The 18,293-nt window shown below is 36.8% G+C and overlaps 1 protein-coding gene across 2 annotated transcripts in view; it reads left to right on the forward strand.

Moving 5' to 3' along the window:
- Nucleotides 1-17,897, forward strand: part of cdh2 (cadherin 2, type 1, N-cadherin (neuronal)) — an 83,847-nt gene extending 65,950 nt beyond the window's left edge. Inside the window, 7 exon segments of one of the 2 annotated variants that reach the window (NM_131081.3) lie at nt 1,386-1,639; nt 2,110-2,252; nt 7,336-7,569; nt 7,654-7,887; nt 10,112-10,251; nt 12,348-12,512; nt 15,846-17,897. In NM_131081.3, the coding sequence (NP_571156.3) occupies nt 1,386-1,639; nt 2,110-2,252; nt 7,336-7,569; nt 7,654-7,887; nt 10,112-10,251; nt 12,348-12,512; nt 15,846-16,052 (1,377 nt within the window). In that variant the 3' untranslated portion in view covers nt 16,053-17,897. 2 annotated transcript variants of the gene reach the window in all.
- Nucleotides 17,898-18,293: the final 396 nt, after the last annotated feature.

The following is an 18,293-nucleotide window of genomic DNA, read 5'->3' on the forward strand; positions in this document are numbered from 1 at the left end:
TTCTAAAGAATAACTGAAAAAGACATTCCCACACACAGGGTTCCCACGGGCCATGGGATTTTGGCAATACCATGGAATCTTAAAAGGTCTATTCCACACATTGAAAGTCAGGGAGTTTTATTTTATTTTTTTTGTCCAAATCATGGAGTATTATGGATTTTAGTTTTGATGATTTTATTAAAGTGTAATTATTCTGTGCAGGGTTTTTTAATCATTTATGGTTATATTTAGTCTATGTTTTTTGTGTTTTTTAATTCTTTTCCGCTTGTCAACCAGCAATCAAATATACTAAAATAATATGATTTCTTCAACATCAGGCAGGATACATTGTTTTGTTTTTCTTAAAGTGAATGGAAAGGATTAAGATCAGGAATCCTGACACATATAGGTTACCATAAGTATGTGAAAGATAAGGTGGATAAATCATGGAAATTCAGATTTTTAATAACTGAAAATCCGGTAAAAGTCATGGGAATTTGGAAATGGGGTTTAGAGTGGAAATGTTTTAATATTAGCCAGATGGACTACTATTTCTAGTGTAACTCCGAAGTGTAGTCTCTTGCATACTTTTGCCAATATACAACCAATGCATTGTGCTTTGGACCCAAATTTATTTATAATTGTAAACACAGGTAACGTGTTAACAACTAGAACTATTGCTAAATGTAGAAGCTTAGGTAAAAGGGGTATGAATGATTAATTATCTGTATTATATTTAATCTGCAACAACATCATGAACTATTATTTGTACATTTGGTCATTTACATATAAACGCATCATGTAAACACATGAGGAGCTTTCTCTGCATGACAGTCACACAAATGACAATATAACAAGCCACTTCATCTCCAGTATGGTGGAAAACAACAGAATGGTCTTCTAATGATGATGTTGCATTTCTCAAAGCTTGCCTGCTCTTTTGTTACACATTCAAAAGTATGGAATTTTCCTTCACAAAAAAGTGTGTGTCTTTAGAGCTTAGCTATAGTAATAATAGATAGCAATTGGGACGCATCAATACTCTTGTCTGTGACGTTGCAGAACTCTGCTTGGCCAATCAGATTTGTAGACCGGAACTAATTGTTGTATAAATGCTGTAATTGGGTAGCGCTGTTATTCGCTAGAGTCCCATAGACATGGGTTCAAATGCAGAGCAAAAGACGGTCTCCATGGAAACAGCTTCCACCTGCTGTTCAGCCGAGTTAATGGTTTATATGTCTCTTAATTGAGAATGAGTTATTCATTAATTATTATTCAAACATTTCTCTCCTGTGTATTTAATTGCAACACAATTCATTTATTGTATCGTTTCGATTCTTTCCCCTAACAGATTGTGAAGCGGAGTTAACTTGATTGTGTGTCTGCTTGTGTGTTCTTGTGTACAGCCAGTTGATTTCGAGATGAATCGATCATTCATGCTGACTGTTGTCGCTGACAATGAAGTGCCACTAGCGAGTGGAATCCATCGCACACGCCAGTCTACAGCCACCGTATCCATCCGCGTCATCGATGTGAACGAAAGCCCCAACTTTGACCCCAACCCCAAACAGATCAAACTGGAGGAGGGTCTTCCGCAGTGGTCAATGCTAACGACTTTCACAGCTCATGATCCAGACAGATATATGCAGCAGACTATTAGGTATTAAAGAAAACACATCTGCATATATACATATGGTTTCTAGCAATGGAAAGCATTTTTGGAAGTGTAATGCATTTTTATAAACTATTTACAGTTTACAAAAATAAAACTAATATGAAATAGTGTTGTCAGGCGATCAAATTATTTTAAAGGTTTTATTTAACAAAGGATTTCCTGTTATAATTATAGACAGATTATTATTGATAAAGTGCATTTTTATAGCACTTAATAATGTTTTTTTTTTTTATTTGTTTGCACCTTTATATTTATATAATATATGTTAAATATAAATGTTAAATGTAAATTCTTAACGCACTGTTCGTTTCATTTTGACAAATATTCTATACAGTCTAAACACAACAGAAGTAGTAGACTAATTTAAAAATTGGCTACTCCACATATAACCATTGTGAAAATGTAAACGAAATGAAAACGTTAACCACATCTTCTTGTGTGTTTGTGTTTTAAAGTTACTCTAAATTATACGACCCCGCCAACTGGTTGGAGATCGACCCAAACAACGGACGAATTTCCACCATTGCTGTTTTGGATCGAGAATCTCCTTACGTGAAAAATAACCTTTACAACGCCACATTCATGGCTTCAGACAATGGTAAGAGCAATGTTGTGTGTGTCTGTGTGTGTGTGTGTGTGTATGCATAAGCAGTTAAGATTGAGTGATTGAGTGATTCCATTGATTTTAGCTCTAGGGTGGAACTGCAACCGAACAGACTCAGAAATATACCCATGCCCACACATCCATGCTTAATGATCACACCAATGACAAATGCAAACTCATTCCCAACGTCTGCGTGTTCACTTTCCCTGGGTGGCTCTTTGAAGCAGCTCTTCTTTCTAACACACACATATGCACATACACTACCCGCTGTGTGAAAGAGTCTACAGAAGTCTGCTAGGCCGCTATTCTGCTGCCGTGTTTAACATTCTTGCTGCATCAGAGCTGTGAAACAACCCCCCTCTCTCACACACACACACACACACGCTGTAAATTTGAAAGCTTGTCTCCAGAAACACTCACAAAGCAGTTGTGCCGTTTTCGTATACGGTATTCCAGCACAAAACCCACCTGTAATCCAGTTTCAGCACACACTAAATGCACTGAAATAGCAATGCACAGAATGTAAATGAAGGCATTGTTTTTAGCACAAACACACCTCCTTTCTATGCAAATTGGGTTTATTATAGATCAGCAGTATTTGCACAAGCTCTACGTTGTTTGCATGGACAATTATAATTGCGCGGAAAAGAAGGTGTACGCTTTATTGCTTTGTTTCGAAATGAACTCAGTTGTGCATTTTCTAGTGATCACTGCAGCTGCAATTTGTGAAATGATGGAGAAGAGTGCTGCATCCAGCTGCGTGGCGCAGTAAATCACACTTCCTGCATGTTTATAGTTTCATTCCACAATAAAACTGTACAGTTGCGGAAAAGTATTTTGTCTACTGCATCCTCTACAACAAGTCATTCAGAACCAACCCAGGCTCTTTCCCAAAAGCATTGTTAGCCAAATATACTCACACATTCCAACATTACCAGCATAATGCAACAATTCACTGTTTTAAACATAGTTTCAGCACATATATATATACATACAGTTGTGGTCAGAATTATTTGCCCCCCTGAATTATTAGCCCCCCAATTTCTTCTTAACTAAGGTATTTTTTTCAGCACATTTCTAAACATAATAGTTTTAATAGCTCATTTATAATAACTGATTTATTTTATTTTTGCCATGATGACAGTTAATAACATTTTACTAGATATTTTTCAAGACACTTCTATACAGCTTAAACTAACATTTAAAGGCTTAACTAGGTTAATTAGGATAACTAGGCAAGTTAGGGTAATTAGGCAAATTATTGTATAATGATGGTTTGATCTGTAGACTATAGAAAAAATACATAGCTTAAAGGGGCTAATAATTTTGTCTTTAAAATGATGTTTAAATTGTAGCCGAAATGAAACAAATAAGACTTTCTCCAGAAGAAAAAAATAATATCAGACATACTGTGAAAATTTACTTGCTCTGTTAAACATCTTTTGGGAAATATTTAAAAAAGAATATATATATATATATATATATATATATATATATATATATATATATATATATATATATATATATATATATATATATATATATATATTCATTATTTTTTTCGGCTTAGTCCCTTTATTAATATGAGTTCGCCACAACGTAATGAACCGCCAACTTATCCAGCATGTTTTATGCAGCAGATGCCTTTCCAGCCACAACCCAACACTGGGAAACACCCATACACACTCATTCACATACACTACGATCAATTTAAGCTTACCCAATGGTTTTCATATTATGTGGATATTTTAACCCACAGTACAGTTAAAATAATACAGAAAATATAGTAAAACAGTCCTCAGACACCAATATATACAGTGAAAATGCAGCACTAATTTGATCTCAAATTGTTTAATTAGCAAAAGTCAGCAAAACAACACCACCTGCGTAAGGTCATTGATGACAGTTCAAGTAGTTGAACCGTCATGGGTTGTATGCCAAACTAATCATTTGGGAATGGAGTACTAAAACAACACAGACAGTGTGCAAATACACAATGCTATCTTGGCTTTCACAATGACTACTTTTACATGAACATCAGTAATCAAATCATCTGCCTTAATCTAATTAAGACAATAATATGATTAAGGCGTTAACATGAGTTGCTGTTTGAATGTTCCTTTCATGTTCCCGTTTTACAATCCACATTTCCTCAGGAGTTTCATGAAATTTCTGGTGTTTCATTTTCAAATTGTCGACTTTAACTGCAGTTTGGCACTTCATTCGCACTTTCATTCGGGATGATTTCATGCTTGCCCCTGTGACAGAGATATTGGATGTGAGTATGAACTGCTGGAAGAGTGTTGTTTTAATGGAATTGCATATGCATGCTGAATTGGAGAAAAAAAAAAAAAACTCAGCATTTCGCGGTGTATGTAGCAATGACTGGTCTGTGGTCTTCACTGATTCGATAAGTGCAAAGAATAGTGTCAAATAGCCATGTGCGTGTGTGTGTGTGGACTATCCTGTCGCAAAACACAGCAAAAAGTCCTACATCATGGTACTAGTTTGATTAAGGTGTTTAGATGTCTGTACTGTACTTCAATAATGCAACAGTAAATCAGTAAATCATTCTCCTAAGTTCGATTTTGATCTTAATCAGATTAAATCAATAAAAAATCGCTGTTTACATGGTAGACTGTTAAACAGAGAATTGTCTTGATGGTATTAAAGTCAGATTATTGGTGTCCATGTAAACATACTCAATGAATGTCCATCTCAATTCAGTCGAATCTTTGTGTGCGACAAGCTGCTGATCGGCTCCCTTTCTCACAAAGAAGCCTATTCGCATCGAGTTCAATGCTGATTCGCACACCTGATTCAATAAATTAAGGATACTTAGTCGTACTTGATTTAGTTGTTTTCGGGGCTGGAACGGATTAATAAATGTGTTGGGAATGCCAACTGGGTAGAGCAGAAAGTCGGCACTCTTTCAGCCTGCCGCTGAGCTCTGCCCGTCTCTTGTTCTTTGTTTAAAGATCAGTGAAGTCGAAAGGTCTTGTTACTCTTGTTGAGAAAGAAACTAAAGCTCTTTTCCAAGCGGTGATGGTCTAGTCTGTGGTGGTTAGAAGGGCTCTCATTCGCAGCTATTTCATGGACGTGGGCAGGTTGATTGGATCCTATAGAGCGTGCATTAGGGTTTATAAATGAATTATCATGCCCAGAAACTCAGATGAGAGGAACTTAAAGTCGTTAACTACTGTCGTTTGTCTGTATTTTCAGTTTTAAACTATTAGTCTCCAGCTCGGATGTCACGCCCACAAAATGTGCTCAGTTGAGATGCATATTGCACACACACACACACACACACACACACACACACACACACACACACACACACACACACACACACACACATCCACAACATTTTGTTGCATCCCTGATTATTCTTATTATTTTAAAAGCTTGTAATTTTGCAGGACTCCCATAATAGGGTTACATCAATCCAAGGTCAAAAACGAACTCGACTTATTTCATAATAAACTTTCCAGCATTGTGTCTTTCCTTAAAGTGTCTGAAACAGTTTGTTCAAGGATCTGGTGTCTAAAAAAACTCTGCTTTTTGTGAATGTACGCTGCTCTGATTGGTCAGATGGCTCCAATCTGTTGTGATAGTTTTACAGCTCATTTCAGAATGTTTATTTCACCCATAACCATATTTGGTTTCCCTAGCACTTTCAAAAACAGCGAGCAGATGTCAAAAAACCAGCGGTGACTAAAGCTACCTGTCTTGTTGCCTCATGTCAGCTGCACCTGGTCCTCTGTGGACCATTTTGCTGCATGTGAACACTGATTCATAGCTAAACAGCCAATCAGATCACTCTGTTTCAGTAATGGTCAATGCAGATTCTACAAATCTTAACTGTAACATTGGGTTCTCAATGCATTGAATTGTTTATAGAAGATGCCATATTGACACACAAGACTCACGCATGAACATTTACTCAAAGGAGAAGAACCCCCAAAATGTCTATATTGCAACAGAAACCAAACTGTTAAACATATTATTGCGGAATGCCCTATTTTTAATGTTATCAGACAACAATTTTTATCTCTATAAATTGATTCCTTCTAAAATTGCTCCATTTTTATCAAAAGGTAACCTTAAAAAAACTGTTTTAGATTTTTATCTTATATATTATCTTGATTATTATTATTTATGTATTTTACCATATTATTTTATTGCTGTTAATGGTTTTTAATTGTTAGAATATTTTTATAATTATAGAAAAGTGTTATTTATAAAATGTGGTAAACTTGATCTGTTTTTTGTTTTTTTGTTTTTTTGCCATGACATAGCCATAGAAGCTGAAATGGCAATAAAATTAAAACTCTCTCAACGCATTGACATTTTGAACACTACTAATAACCATAGCTTGAAATTGTGCAAATTTGTTACAAACCTATATATGTTTAAATGGAGGTAAAGCTGAAATTACTGACAACTTGTTTCTAGTTGTTTAGAGTAGGTCTTTCTACAAAAAAAAAAAAAAAAAAAACCTAAATAGTAAAAATAATAGTAATTCTTAGTTTACATAAAAAGATTACATTTAAATGAACAAAAAAAGTTTACAGTTTAATAAAATTAGCAAGTTTAATTATTTATAATACATTATAATTGTTAGTTTTTTAACATTTATTTTTTTGGGTGCCTGAACACTGTTAGACTCCCAGAAAAATCCATAAAGCTTTACTGTATTTATCATTGCTTGCAATTTGGTTGATTGCATTTTATGCAGATGCGCTCCACTACAAAGTCATCCTATTATCATCAAAATGATCATTCTTTCCAAATAGAGCTATTCATTTCATCTGTTAAGATTATGCTCAATATGTATCGCAGAAAAAATTAAATATTGCAATGTCAGTTTTTTTTTTTCCAATATTGTGCAGCACTACAAGTAGCTAAATTACACTTCATAAAAGGTAACAACATGAAAAGAGCATATTAGGGGCACTTTTTAAATCACATAGGTTACATTTAGAAAATTTCACATTAAAAACAGTGTTTTAAATCCAATTTTGATTCATAAACAGAAGTTTATTGACATTTTCTGTTTTCTTCTGTCTATCCCCAGGTGTGCCCCGTGCAAGTGGGACTGGAACACTGCAGATTTACTTGTTGGACATAAATGATAACGCACCTCGCGTCTTCCCACAAGAAGCAGAAGTGTGTGAGCGTCCCGAACCCAATGCCATTAATATCACAGCAGTAGACGGAGATCTCAATCCCAACGCTGGACCCTACGCTTTTGAACTGCCCAATCGGCCCTCAGACATCCGAAGAAACTGGACACTGACCCGAATCAGTGGTACGTTGCACTACCATTTCAAAAAATTGTCCTGATCTCTCAATTGTTCCCAAAAAATAAAAAAGTTATGTGTTTGTTTTGTAGGCGATCATGCTCAGCTGAGTCTGAAGATTAGTTACCTGGAAAGTGGCATTTACGAGCTACCCATCAGCATCACAGACTCGGGTAACCTGCCCATGTCCAACACCACTTACCTGCGCATTAAAGTGTGCCAGTGCGATCATCATGGTGACTGTGTGGACATGGAGCGCATCATGGCAGCCGGGCTGGGCACCGGAGCCATCATCGCCATACTTATCTGCATCATCATTCTGCTGGGTAAGATTTTTTCTTCCGGGCAGTGGATTTGATTTCTTATCAGTCGGTCACATTTCTGCTGAGCACATGTGATCTGCTTTTGGTGGTGATATGGTCACAATGAAGACTTCATAGTTGACACTGTTGTAGAAATGATAGGAGCAGCTCTGTTCACTTGCATCAATGTTATCAGTTGAATCAAAATCAAGTGACGCCTTTCTTTTATTTTTTGGCTGAGTGCAAATATACACTTACTGGCCACTTTATTAGGTACACCTGTCCAACTGCTCGTTCACGCAAATTTCTCATTTCTAAAAATGACATGGTACCCACTCGATGCATTTAAGTGTGTAAACATGGTCAAGACGATCTGCTGTAGTTCAAACCAAGCATCGGCATAGGGAAGAAAGGGGATTTAAGTAACTTTGAACGTGGCATGGTTGTTGGTGCCAGACGGACTGGTCTGAGTATTTCAGAAACTGCTGATCTACTAGGATTTTTACGCACAGCCATTTTTAGAGATTACAGGGGTGATGCTATCATGTCAATATAGACCAAAATCTCTGAGGAATATTTCCAGTATCTTGTTGAATCTATACCATGAAGAATTAAGGCAGTTCTGAAGGCAAAAGGTAGTCCAACCTGGTACTAGTAAAGTGTATCTAATAAAGTGGCCGGTGAGTGTAGTTTTCGCACACATATTTTATGATTTGAAATGGTAGATGGAACTAGCAAGGAGTAAATAAGCTTAATTATAAGAATAGAACCTAATTGAGGTGGATACATGTTTTATTCTGTTCAAATACATAAACACAAGCTGAGATGGAAACCAATCTATCAAACTACTTGTTTAAAAAAATTAAGTAATTTGTCTCAAATATTTGAATGAATAATTCATTTAGGCAAAATAAAGATATGTAATTCCTGTGAATCAAAATAAAGTAAAATAAACCGCTCATTATAGTAAATTGTAACCACTATTTTGTTCACTCGTACTTGTTTACATGTAGTTAAATTGTGACCCGTGCGCTATGAATTAATTTGTTTGTTTGTTTAGCCACGATGAACTAATTTGATTTAATTGCAAAACATGAGCAAATTATTGCAACATGGCCTTGATTATGTGAAATGAGGGAACAAACTATTACATTGTGCACACAATTTACTTAAAATGAAGAGATAAATTAGTGAAATGTGCTAGTAAGTTATTAGTAAGTTGTAGGAACACTTTTAATAATTTGTGACCATGCTATACCTTTTTTTTTTGTCTGTAGGTTTGCAAAATATAAGCATAACAGCGTGAATCTTTATCATTTGCATGTATTTTTGTCATTTCAAGAGAGGCATTTCAAGAGAATTTAAAGCATTCTGCCACAAAAAAAATGTACATTTGTAACTTTAATAAAGAATAATTTAACTCAATTATTCATACAATGAAGAATACACAGTGCTGTTTTACATTTCTTTATTTAATTTCTGTAGCTGTGTACTATTTGACTTTCCAAAAACCATAGTACTGTTTATTTGACTTTTTCCTTTGCCCTATTGTAATTATTTTTGCTTGCCATTTATTTAATAATTTTATACATGATTCACAATTATACGAAATCACCCCAATCAATCTAAATTTATTCAAGCCATCTGGTGAATTGTATTCATATCGCATTATATATCGGTGAAAAACAAAACATCGCATTGTCAAATATCGTGCAGATTTTCAAATATCGTGCAGCCCGAGTAGAGCTGTAACCTGTCATAAAAATGAAAAATAATATTGCTCCCAAAATTAAGCAATGCCATTTTTTTGTGTGTTGTCTTAGTAATTTAGTACAATAAAAAAAGGTATTTTTCCAACAGTAGTTTTCCAAGCGGGTTTAACTTCCATTTCTACTTTCCCCAAAATTCTGTAGAAATGACACTTTAGTTCTTGAACACATGTTGTGTAAACCAGTTTTTTCATTGAAATCAAATTTGTGACTTGGAAACATCAGCTCCTGGAACGTCTCTGCAGTTTTAAATCACGTTACTTCTGTAATTAACCTATTTACACAGCAGATCAAATATCTCTAAATAAATAATGTCAGAAAAGCAGAATAATATGCATCCAGTTTTCACATAAGGTCATTTAACTTCAAAGTTTCAGTTGGTGGTGCTAAAAATTGCACGCTGCACCTTTAACCGTCTGATCTCAAGTCATTTCGCTGCTTTTATATTGATCTTTCTCTCACTTTGTGCCTCTCTGCAGTGCTGGTGTTGATGTTTGTGATGTGGATGAAGAGACGGGATAAAGAGAGACAGGCCAAGCAGCTGCTGATCGATCCAGAGGACGATGTGCGAGACAACATACTTAAATACGACGAGGAGGGCGGCGGAGAGGAAGACCAGGTACATGTCCTTTTTTTATATTGCTGCTGCTGCTGCTGCTGAATAACTTAATGCAATCTAGCCCGTTTAACAAAAACCTGTTAAAAAGTTTCATTTTAGCCAAACATTAAATTTAAAAATGAGTTAGTGGTGGTGTGGTTTGAAATCCCAATGACTCATTTTGTATGTAACGCCGAATTATAAGTCATAACGTGTTAGCGACTAATTTTAAATTGATGAAACAGTTCCTGCTTTGCCTGCTGTATGTGCGAGACGTGCAGATTTGCATTCGAGCCAAACTTTGTTTTTGTGACTCACACACACACACACAAATGCTCTCACGTTTTCCGTTTTATCATTTTGGATATTTTCTGTGTTTTTTTCATGAGTTAATGATATTTTCTTCTATCTTCTACACCTAACTCCCACTGGAGCCATTTGGCATTTTAAGGTGTTTAATTAAAGCATTAAATCTAAGAAAACCCATTAGTAATGTACTTAAGCCTCGGGTACTCGGTTTTTGTTTATTTTTTTTCATCTGCATCTTGCGCAAGGCCAATTATTGTAGCTTTTCAGAGTAATACTCCATGGACATGTGCATTTACAGTCATGTCATTTTTTAAACTTGCTTTGAAAAATGCAAGTAAATTCTGCAATTCTGTTTAGCTTTTGTTTTCCCCTCTTCAACTAATTCTTGAAAGCAGTGGCCCAGCTGTGAGTGTTACCACCATGTGGACCCACCAATCAGTGCAGTCAGTTTCAGATTAGTGTGTGTGTCCTTACAAAAGTTTAGTTGCGCCAATCTTGATTATTTCACAAATGGAAAATCAAAGTATACCATTGACTGTTTAATTAAAAGCTATAGATGACTACACACATACAAATTATTTAATTAATGACTTATTTTTGATTCATATAATTTGACAGTGTTGACATGTGGGTAAAACATATGCTGTGACGACCTCTGATAAATCAGAGACTAAGCTGTAGGAAAATGAATGAATGAATTTGACAGTGTTGAAAAACTTAGTGAACTGCCTACTGAGAGTCACGTTTGGCTCCAGTTGTATTTTGAAATTGTTAAAGTGGATATTGAAATGACTGTTTCACTGTTTCATGTTTAAAATAAATCATACATTTGAGTCTTACCAGGATTCCCCAAAAATGTTGATTATAAAGACATGCTTGTCTATGAAATGGTTTTGGAATGTTGGTTGTTTTCAAATTTCCCAGAAGAATGTTTTATCATATTTAGCCACATGAATATACTTTATTGTTCAAACATCACAAGCATAAAGCATGAAAACAACCCTGCAGGCACAGAACGTCAAATTGATGTTGTACCCCAATTTTGTTTGGAAATTAAAATCAGGTTGACGTAAACGTCCAACGTCCAACCTAAAATCAACCAAATATTAATGTCTAATTATGTTAAACCTAGACATTGTGTGGACAATAACACTATAGCATCTATCAAACCAACACAACCTTAAATCAACTAAATATCGATGTAGTTTGGCAATGTTATTGGACGTCAAAATAACGTTGTCCTTAGATGCTGGCTAGACACCGAATTGTGACGTCGTGACCTAAATCTTACCTAATATTAACGTCTTAAGATGTTGTGCGCCTGCTGGGAAGTGTTATACAGCATTTATTTTTTTTTATTTTTTTTTTTATTTAAACATTGTTTTTATATACATTTTTAGCATAATAATACTATTAATTCTATAATAATAAATCAAATTGGTAAATTTAATAGAACAACAGTCTGAATACTACAGCAGATGTTTGCTTAATTTTTTTTTGTCCTTCAAAATGCTTGATTTTACTCATTTGCCAGCATTTTTTTTTAAATATTACAAACTTGTATTATGTATATATTTTCTTGATTTTAAGTACAGCTCAGAATATCTTAATTTTTACATAAATATGATAAATATACATAAATGTGATAAATATAAGCTTTCTTAGTACATCAACTCATTTAATCACTGAACCTTTTATCAAACAAAGTGAGTTTAAATGACTAAGGTTAAAACAGTTGTTGTTTCCAAAAAATGCAGCCGCCTAACCTAGTTTGTGTCTGTCTCTTCCTGCTATCTGTGTCTCTTCAGGACTATGATCTGAGCCAGCTGCAGCAGCCTGATACTCTGGAGCCAGACATGATCAAGCCTGTCGGGATCCGCCGGCTGGACGAGCGACCGATGCACTCGGAGCCCAACTACCCCATCCGCTCAGCCGCTCCACATCCCGGAGACATAGGAGAGTTCATCCACGAGGTACGCTGAGTCTCCGTCTCTCCATATAAAATGGCTCGATGGCACCAGTGATAAGCCGTAATGGTGATTGATTGGTTAATTGGACCGAGGTCCTTTTAGTTTTGCTGATCATTAGCCAGACTCTGAGATTCAATATCTCTTGCTACAGTCTGTGGATCCGCATCCCTCCTACACAGACCTCACAGGCTCCGAGCAGCGCGAGATTAGCGAAAAACTGCTTAAATCAGCCAATGAATTAAACATTACAGCTGAATGTAAGCAGCCTCACTTAAAAGACTGACATGCTTTGCATTTGCCAATCGTTTCGACCCAACTGTATTTTAAATAAACCTCGCCACTAGGATTTCTTTCTTTTAAACTGTCTTTTAGGCTTCCAGAAATTGACACTTACGAGATTTGTTTATAATCGTTTCATGGCTGGAGAAAGAGTTGTTTGGACAGGCGACTTCAGAATTATGTCAACCGAATGTCTCTATATGGTGTTTAGTCTATGTTAGTGCTCTGTCTGGACAGTGTTATGCCAAGAGTGGAACTTTATTTGTATAATATGGCCGTGTATCAACACCAAGTGAACTGCCTACCCAGACTGCACTACTGGGCACCAGAGGCTTTGTTTGATGTGCTACGGAAATAAGTTATAAAAAACATTTGAATATCACTAGGATGCGCAAAAAAAAAAAAAACTTGTGACACTTTAATATGTTGACCATAATTGTTTTCACTCCGAAGTACACTTTGGAGAATGATATATCCCATTTGGAACACACTATAAAACCTATGCAAGCAATTGCCAATTTCCGCAGATCAACTCCCCCCTAGTGGTCAGAAGCATTTCTGTTGTGTTTTGTTTGTGTTTTGACTTGATTCCATTTTGGAACCATGAGCTATGGAAATGAGTTGAAGAAAACATTTGAATGTCACTAGGATGCGCAAAAACGCTGTGTAGATTGAGCTGCTCTATTCCGTAGAATATGCATGTCTGTCACATTTTGTATTTATATAGTCATGGTTATACACTAAATAGTACTCCTTTTTGAATACATGTTCTTCATGAGGAGTTTTATTTTAAACAATCACTTATAAACCATTAAATACAGCACTTTTGTAATCTCCAGGGTTTATAATTGATTGTATGCATAAATAAATCCTAATAAATTCACATCATTTTTAATTAAACGTATAGGTCAATCTTCTTAAGGGGTTAAAACTGAAAGATATGCAATATGTTGGGTCCACATTGTAAATGTTGGCATATGGCATGTTGGCCCTGAAGACCTAGGATACATTCCCACACACAGAATAGGAAATAATGTTCACAATGCGCTTTGTATTCATTCACATTTTGAATTCACCTGTGCACATGCACTACAGAATGGTAGAGAATAGTACAGCCAATCGTTTTTACTTAATGGCTTTCGTTCCCATTGTCACTCCTTCCTCCCTCCCTCCTTCCTTCCTTCCGCTTCTCACTTTAGTTGTTTCTCGTCCAGTGTCCTGACAGAGTGTTCAGTGTTTTATTGTTTAATTGTGTGAGCTCAGACTGCGCTTAGCTGTGCTGTTTCCAGAACGCAGCCGCTTATAAATAAACGTTTTCGCCTGATTCCAGAGCCCAGCATCTGTTTGCACGGCGACCCCAATCCTTCTCCATGCATCCCTCTCCTCCCATCTCCCCTCCTCCTCCTCCTTTTGTCCTGGCTTCTCTTTCTCCATCCCATCCATACAGTGGCCTTGACGTGCTAAACACAATGGAATATAAAAGCAAACCTAAGTCTACAACACACACAAATCACATCAAAACAAAACCGAATTTTAAATAAATCACTTCCAAAATACACAGTTTCATTATTTACTCACTCTCCACTTTTTTCAAACCCGAATGAGTTTCACATGTTTGAAAAATTATGGTATCCTAACACTAGGGAAATCAATAATGACCATCAACTGGAAGTGGAAGCTAACATGATCAGTCAATCTAGAAGTGAACTACTCCTTTAAAAAGGAAATATTAGTTCAGAACACAACAAAGTCAAACTATAACAGAGTAGAAATGCTCTGTTCTAGGGCTGCATGATTTTGGAAAAATCAGACATTGCAATATTTTATTTTTCTGCGAAATAAGCAGTGCTATGGTTTTCCAAAGAGTCAAACAATAGTCAGATATTCAGGTACAGTAATTGAATAATCAAATGTAAAATAACACTATACAGTCTTCATTGATGATCAACTATAACCCCAACTCAACATTGTAGATCCTGCGATGTGTCTATTGCGAATGCACACATTGCGATATCTATGTTTAAACAATATATTGGGCAGTCCTACTCCATTCCACTAGTGGGCAGATGGTCTATCGAAACTGTGGCAGCTTCTCGCATTCGTATGCACTGGACAGACTTGCAGTGTTTCCAAATGGGATATATCGCCCACCAAAAGGGCACTATGAAGTGGAAAAATTATAGTTTCCATATTGAAGTGTCAATCCAATCCAAAGTCATCAAAACTGGCCACTTTGAAATGCTCATTGGAATAAAAGATTTTGAAAAACTCAACCGATGGACACTTCAAGAAATTGTCATTTGAGCAGGGAAGTTGTTTGGTGTCACACATTGTAGTCAATTCGAAAAGTCTCGTTTCTATGCTTTAAGCCCTTCAGTGGGACCCTCCAAAGTGATCAGGGCATAGGGATGAGCTTAATGGAATGCACCCATAGTTGTGTTATAAAATGCTAGACCCACAGTTAAATTTACAGTCTCTATCTGTGTGACAGAAAAACCTTCCATACTGGCCACAAACAGAGCTTTCCATTTGGAAGGGTTTATCACTATGCCCAAATCCCTTCGAGGGGTTTACCCTCCGAAATGACTGCTTTGGAGGGATTAGGGCATAGGGATGAGCCCTTCAAACAACCAAAGAACTTCCCTTTGCAAAGGATCATGGATTCCTGAAGAGTCCATCAGTTGTACCTTTCAAAATCTTTCATCCCAAAATGCCCTTCAGAGTGGCTATTCAGATTGTAATGACACTTCAATATGGTGATTATAATTGTTTTCACTCCGAAGTGCACTTTAGAAGGTGATATTTCCCATTTGAAACACTGTAAAACCAAACAACTGCCAATTTGCGCAGATCAACTGCCCTCTAGTGGTCAGGAGCATTTCTGTTGTGGTTTAGTTGTGTTTTGACTTGATTCCGTTTTGTTGTGGGCTTGCGTTTGCTATTTAAACTTTGTGTTGTGCTCTCCTTGCCTACCGTACATCCCCCTCATCAAAATGAGCACACATGCATGTGGAATATCTGTTTTTAAACGGCATCCCTTCTCGTCATGTTCCCCAGGGCCTCAAGGCAGCCGACACCGATCCCACGGCCCCTCCGTATGACTCCCTGCTGGTGTTTGACTACGAGGGCAGCGGCTCCACGGCCGGCTCACTAAGCTCCCTTCACTCGTCCAGCAGCGGAGGAGACCAGGACTATGACTACCTCAACGATTGGGGCCCTCGCTTCCGCAAACTCGCCGACATGTACGGAGGTAACGACGACTAGCTTACGCCATCACCGCAGGACCACTGAACGACAAGTAAGAACCGGAGGAGGAGGAAAATTTACAAGAAAACAAAAAACATCAAAAAAACAGTGTGGCACTTTTTTTTTTAAATCGCGGGACGTGGACAGTGTGCAGAATCAAAACAATGAAGAAAACAATATACCCTAGAGAGTGCAAGAAACGAAGACTGAGATAAGAAATTGGAAGGAAGATCAGCAATGGCAACAAAACCAGGTGTTTCAGAAGGCCTGCGTTGTAATGAAGGAATCTGCCGAGTTTTGGTTGAGTCCAGGATTTTATGCGCCTAAGTTTTGAAGGATCATCGGTACGAAACGTATGAAGGAACGCTTCAAGAACGTTAAATGAATGCTAAGTTACACTTGAATCTCACAGTACAGAAGCACTGGGATATTACGTGCCTTTTTGTACATTTTTTTTCTTTCATTTTGACATTTTTCTTTCTTTTTCGGTCTTTGTTTATTTGATCTGATGATGTTTTACTGTTCAATGGCTATGGTGGCTCAGAGGTTTGGAGTGTTATTTTAATTCTTTTTTCATTTACGTTGTGAGCCTGTTTATAACATTTACGCTCCGACATGCTTTTGTTTGCATTTTTCACCATCACGCTGTTCGTTCACGTCACGTATCAAAATGAAGACTTTGAAAGAATGAGAGCGGCTAGACAGAGAGAACAGCTTTGTACAGTACGCTAGAAAATAGATTTCAGTTTGTCATTTTATTTCACGTTTTCCTGTTTTTTATATATATATATCTATATATATATATATATATTTACATTGACAATTTTTTCCACCGAAACGTTAACTTATGCAGCTGGTTGCAAAATGGGAGACGAGCATTATTATTATTTGGTAGCAGAACTTTTTTTTTTTTCTCTCTCTCTCTATCTCTGCATTTTTTTGAAGTGATTTAGTATTTTGCAAATGAAAGCATTCAAATGTCATCTGCCTTAGTCATCCTGGTATTCTTTCATGCCTGGTATTCTTTCATTTTTTTACTCCACTGTAAATTAAATGGTGTGTACATAGTTTTTTGTTTCGTTTCTCCTCTTTTGATGTAGTCTACGATGAAGAACAGGGCGTGAAGAACTTGTATATGTATAATTTGGACTACAGACAAAAGGAATTTTTTGCATGTTTTTATCTTTTCCGTATAAAACAGTCTTTCTGAAATTTATTTACACTCAAATAAAGAAATGCCCACCTTGAAGGAGACTACAGCGATTAAGTGATACAGAAGTTTGGTCCAGATACCCGTTGCTTTCATCCTCCCCTTTTCATAGGGTCACATTCCTTTTCGGTTTCACCCCTTTTGGCCCAATTTATGACCTTCCGTTTGCCCGTTCTCTGATTTCATCACTTGACGTCCTTCGTCAAGGAGACCACGTTGACCATTTCTTTTGCTACGTTCTGCAATTCCATTGTCTTCTCCCCCCGGGCCACTTTCATGGATCAAAGAGGTTGACTGACGTTCAAGGCTCCTAAATGATCCTTTTGGATCTTCATGTCCGAACGAATCTAATGGTGGACTGAAGCCCTCATCATAACTGTCTCTGCCTGTTAGAAAGCTGTGTGTGTGTGTGTGTGTGTGCGTGCGTGTGTGTGTGTGTGTATCACTGGATGCGTCAGAGAGGGCCAATTAAAAGAGCAGGATGGAAAGTACGAGGCCAGTCCACTCACGAGGCTCACAGCCATAAGATGATTAACAGCTTTTTAATGAACGATGGCTGTCCAGAGTTCTGTGGGCTCTGTTTGCAATTACTTGTTGATATTATGACCCATTGCAGCCCAAATGACCAATAAAAGTCTAATTTTGGAAATGCTGATTTGTTTGCTTTTCTTTGCTACTTTGATGTATTAGCTGTGCTCCGAAACCTAGCAGCTCCCTAGACAGACAGCTGGCTTCTAAGGCAGGATCTTAAGCATCGTGGGACCTCAGCAGTGACAGATTTAGAACGCTCTACATGGATGGAAATCACAAATAGAGCTACACATGGGAGACTCGACTAGCAATTGATTTCTGGGGAGTTTGACATTAGTAAACCTCACTAAACCTTTATATACTCCTAAATATAAAAAATATGTGTTGGTAAAGATTTGGATTTGACCAAGTTTTGGAAGGTTGAAGTAATTGACTGAAACTGTGACGCTAAATTTTAGAAACCAAAAAATATTTTGGATTTGGCCGAAATGTTTTTGGATGGCCAAAATGAAAAAAAA

The sequence above is a fragment of the Danio rerio genome, chromosome 20 (assembly GCF_052040795.2).
Source record: "Danio rerio strain M-AB ecotype USA chromosome 20, GRCz13ab, whole genome shotgun sequence".
Classification (NCBI taxonomy): Eukaryota; Metazoa; Chordata; class Actinopteri; order Cypriniformes; family Danionidae; genus Danio; species Danio rerio.